This window comes from Aplysia californica, unplaced genomic scaffold (genome assembly GCF_000002075.1).
Source record: "Aplysia californica isolate F4 #8 unplaced genomic scaffold, AplCal3.0 scaffold00135, whole genome shotgun sequence".
NCBI lineage: Eukaryota > Metazoa > Mollusca > Gastropoda > Aplysiida > Aplysiidae > Aplysia > Aplysia californica.
Window position 1 is genome coordinate 1,339,888 of NW_004797405.1, and position 5,276 is coordinate 1,345,163.

At 42.1% G+C, this 5,276-nt stretch overlaps 1 protein-coding gene across 1 annotated transcript in view; it reads right to left on the reverse strand.

Annotated features, from left to right (window-relative positions):
* Nucleotides 1–5,276, reverse strand: part of LOC101856174 (BAI1-associated protein 3) — a gene marked incomplete at its 3' end in the record, with an annotated part of 118,445 nt that overhangs the window by 2,665 nt on the left and 110,504 nt on the right. The window contains 5 exon segments of the mRNA XM_035969301.1: nucleotides 256–402; nucleotides 985–1,053; nucleotides 2,061–2,180; nucleotides 4,296–4,412; nucleotides 4,876–4,977. Coding sequence (XP_035825194.1) covers nucleotides 256–402; nucleotides 985–1,053; nucleotides 2,061–2,180; nucleotides 4,296–4,412; nucleotides 4,876–4,977 — 555 coding nt within the window.

A 5,276-nucleotide genomic window follows, 5' to 3' on the forward strand; every position in this document is an offset into this window, starting at 1 on the left:
ATGTACTCACCACCAACCTCCCTAAACATAATGTACTCACCACCAACCTCCCTAGACATGATGTACTACTCACCTTCTCCTCCGCGCCCAACACACCCGCAAACACGAGGTACTCACCATCTCCTCAGTGTCCAACACCTCCCTAAACATGATGTACTACTCACCTTCTCCTCCGCGCCCAACACACCCGCAAACACGAGGTACTCACCATCTCCTCAGTGTCCAACACCTCCCTAAACATGATGTACTACTCACCATCTCCTCAGTGTCCAACACCTCCCTAAACTCCTCCAGAACCTCCACCCAGATAGACGACAGAATTCTCTCAAAGTTCGTCTTCAGGAGGTTCGAGTTGAGGGTCAGCAAGTTACTGTCCAGGTATTCCAGCAAATCACCAACAGCCTAAAAAAGGAATTGTAGTTTTTAATATTTTACGTCCCCGTCGAAACTATTTAGATCGTATTTAAGAGGCAGGCTGTTTCAGCCATTCCTGACAGTGTCAACCGAGGCTGAGATGGATACAACATCCCATTAGACAGACTGACACAAAGACTTCTGCATACCAGAAGGTAAATCTTACAGTTTTTAACCAAACAATTTTATTTCTCAGGCACTCTGTATATCACGTTATCCATCATTTGAGTAGGCCATTTCCAGTTGTATGCTTTCGATAATTCTTAAAATGAAATACAGTTATTTAGATTCGTTCCATACATTTTTTATTCCTTCAAATACATACAAAGATGAAACAGTTATTACAGTTAGTGCTCCACTGACTTACAGGAAGTTTGTAGGTCTCGTTTTTGAAAATTTACTTCTATCCTTTCGCATATTATTGAAAAAGTACCCATGAACTTGAATTTACCCCCCCCCCCACTTCTCTCTCAAAACACACATACACTCACTCACTGGATTATTGTCAAAGCAAAGCCATAAAGGAAAAGATGACAATTTGTGCCAAAAAGGGAGATAACGCTTGCTTACCTCTTCCGCCGGAAGTGACTCCGGGGCCCAGTTCAGATGAAACACGTCCTTCTTGATGTCTGGGCGCATCTGAAAACAGAAAAAATGTTTTTAAAAATGATTAAAAAAAGGTTTCAAAATGGTGGGTACATAGTATGTATTAACTGTGAGGTTTATAACACGAGTTCGCATCATGCTAACTGTTTAAACTACTTTTTTGTACATGGATTCATTATGAGGCTAAGACTAGTTTTATTTTTAAAACTCACTCTGTCTACGCTTACTTGAGAGTAGAATTTGACATAAACGGCAGCATATCGGGGTTTGTGGTGTAGTAGTTAGGCACTTTATTTCGTACACATAAGACGTGAGTTCAATACTATGCGGGTAGTTTTCTTTATCAATTAGCATCTCCGTCTTTCTGCTGGGACGTTGTATCTTTTTCAGATGGGTTCGCCCTGACAGACATGGTAAAAAACAACCCGCCTCCTAAATTGGTCTAAATAGTAAATTGGTCTAAATAATGTTGTTGCTGTTGTAAAACACCCAAAATTACAGTTTTAAAATAAATATGATATTTATACAGTGCCCAACTTCCATAAAGGTCACGAGCTCAGAGCGCTTTAAGAAAACAATAGCAGTACATTTACAGTACATTGTGATCTGAATAAAATGTAGATACCTCTCTGTAATCTAAAAACAGGAAAGATTAAAAAAATGATATTTGAAAGAATTCAAATATTTGATTTCTTTTAATTTAAATTACAACGTTCACAAGGCAGTGACCAGCTGATAACTGGCACGATCAGTAGAGCAGATCGTTTCGTGGATCCCATAGAGGAGGGAGGAGCAGCTATGGCATTATGCCGCCTGCAATGATGTCTATTCTCCAACCAAGTAAGTAAGTTAGTTTTACTAGGCAGCGCATTTCAGATCTTGGAGCATTGCTATGCAAGTGCTGTGAGCTTTATACCATGGATGAGAATACTGTGAGCTTTATACAATGGATGAGAATGTTGTGAGCTTTATACCATGGATGAGAATAGAAGTTAGAAGAAGCAGGATTTCCCCCCAGAGATGACCGGTCATCTACTCACCTTGTCTGCCACTCTATCCACCACCTGTCGGATCTTCCTCACCATCTCCTCGTCCGCCTGTTTGATGATGCCCTGGAGAGACGCCTTACCCAGCAGACCGCTGGCTCCTTCCTCCGACGACTGTTGGGAAAAAATATGAATAATAACAAGGGATCACTAATAACAAAATCATCAACAATATCAACAGTATCGGCGTCGCTAGTCTACTACTAGTAAGGCAACCGTACTCGCAATCGCGAGGTTGCGGGTTCAGGGGATTCGAGCTAATTGAGTCCAAAGATGCCTTATAGGGTTCCCTAACTCAGAATTACAAAGTTCTGTATGGCAATTTTTGCCGCTTTGAGTAACTAAGACCGTGAGGTCTGAAAACTAAATCCCCTGTCTGCTCTGTCAAAATCGTAAGATTATTCGCAGTCGTTATCAATATAGATCTATTCAAAGAATTACCTTCGGAAAAACTCGACACATTATGAAACAAAAAAATCTTTAACGTTAGCTTTATCAAAACCAAGTAGGCCTACTGAGCAGATAAAAAAAGTGTAATTCTAGGGTAGCGATATGTACAAATCTACATGAGTATTACCTCATTATCGTCGCGTGCTAGCTCCAAAATGAACGGGAATTAGGTCAGACTGCTCAGTTTTGGATGCCATAATACATGGTCGCTTTTAAGGACAAGCGGACTAACCCAGATTTCGGGGGTTTCCGGAAATCTTGACCTACACCAAAAGTGGGCACTGCCACACCTATAGGAGAAGTTTGGTTTCATTGGTGTGTATATTTGTTTGGTTGTAGAGAAAACTCTCCAAGTCTTTTAAAGAAACTGAACAAGAGGGCAAAAACTTTACCTTCGATTTTCTCATAACAACATTTTTCGGGATTGCCCCCTTGTGCTTAAAAGTTAAAAGCGATCACATAATTTACATATCTATGACATTATCTCATTATGGTCTCGTGCCAGCTCTAGAGTGAAGCACATTTACATCACAAGGCACAATTTTGTGCGTTAAAATATATGCACATGTCTATGAGATTACCTCATAATCATCATGTGATGAAGCGGAATTACGGCAGAGTACATAGTTTTGGATGTGCATGTAAAATCAGGAAAAGATTAATTATGAAGTTTTCGGGACAGCTGAATAGACATAAAGGTCTTGGACATCTAGCTCTCACTGGCAAAATTGAAGGCAAACGAGGCACAGGGAGGCCCTGAGCAACCCAGTTGGAGAAACCAGAAAGATGGGTAGCGGGGAAAGGTCAGAGTAGTGTAGCTTTTTTTATAGAGTACCCCAGCAAAGGAATGGATGGAGAACTATGATCGCCGATGTCTGCTGCAGATATGGCTGATGAAGATGGCGATGAATACACGTACAAAAGTCTCTGACATTACCTCATTATCATCCCGTGCCAGCTCTAGATAGAACCAGAAGTACGCCATAGTGCACAGTTTGGGACAATATGATATTAAAGGTCTATGAGTTTACCTCATTATCATCCCGTGCCAGCTCTAGAATGAACCAGAAGTGCACCATAGTGAACAGTCTTGGATAATATATTAAAAGTCTAGTAATTTACCTCATTATCATCCAGTGCCAGCTCCAGAATGAACTATAAGTCTATGAGATTACCTCATTATCGTCCCCTGCCAGCTCTAGAATGAACCAGAAGTACGCCATAGTGCACAGTTTGGGACAATATGATATTCAAAGTCTCTGACATTACTACCTCATTATCGTCTAGAGCCAGATCTAGAATGAACTATAAGTCTCTGAGATTACCTCATTGTCATCCCGTGCTAGCTCCAGAATGTACTAGAAGTCTATGAGATTACCTCATTATCATCCCGTGCCAGCTCCAGAATGAACTATAAGTAAGTCTCTGAGATTACCTCATTATCATCCCGTGCCAGCTCCAGAATGAACTATAAGTCTATGACATTACCTCATTATCGTCCCGTGCCAGCTCTAGAATGAACCAGAAGTGCATCAGAGTGAACAGTCTTTGATAATATATTAAAAGTCTATGAGTTTACCTCATTATCGTCCCGTGCCAGCTCTAGAATGAACCAGAGGTGCGCCATAGTGTACAGTCTTGGATAATGTGATATTGAAGGTCTCTGAGATTACCTCATTATCGTCCCCTGCCAGCTCCAGAATGAACTATAAGTCTATGAGATTATCTCATTATTGTCCCTTGCTAGCTCCAGAATGAACTATAAGTCTATGAGTTTACCTCATTATCATCCCGTGCCAGCTCCAGAGCCTGCTGTATCTCGCTGAAGTCCAGCAGAGTGGGGAGAGGTTTGAGGGAGCGGCGGACTTGCTCGATGTTGTTGATGGTGATACAGAGCTGGGGACGGGGAGGGGGGGGGTACAGGAGGGGTGGAGAGGGAAGGTGGCTTAATGTTTGGGGTACAAGCGTCTCTCTCTCTGTCTCTGTCTCTGTCTCTGTCTCTGTCTCTCTCTCTCACTCTCTCTGTCTGTCTCTCTCTGGTTGAATGCACGCACGTACGCGCGCTGTGTGTGTGTGTGTGTGTGTGTGTGTGTGTGTGTGTGTGTGTGTGTGTGTGTGTGTGTGTGTGTATCTGTCTTTCTGTCTGTTGCTTATATACACTCACCACATACACAAGCTCTCTCTCTACCCCCCTCTCCCTCCCTCCCTCTCTCTCTCATCACACAAACACACATGCATAACATAATAAATGGTCAGGAAAAATATCCTGGTAACAGACACACCCAAAATCCCCCCCCCCCACACACCTCCACAAATACCTATACACATATAATGTACACAGCACAACCGTCTGTCTCACCTCCTCAGTGACGTCAAACTGCCCCTCGTCGTCATAGTAACCTTTCTCTGTCAGCTTGGTGTGTACCAGGTCCGCGTACAGTTTGGCGCCATTACAGATGTCCTGGGAAAGCGAAGAGTTTAGTTTCAAGATTGTTTTTTTTCTTTTCTGTTTCGTTTTGAAACCAATATCCATGGGTGGTTAGAGGGTGCTCTGGTGTTAGTCAGTGTACAGTAGTCGATACTATTCAATTTAAAACACAAACTGCATGTTTGAATAAAGAGAAGCACATCGACACAATAATGCTCATTTAGTACTTGGAAAAAGTAGGACAAGCAGACAGAAACATCGGAGGGAAAGTAAAGAAGTAGGACCTACTAGAAGTGCCCTCTAACAAACTCGCAAACTACATGTAATGTACC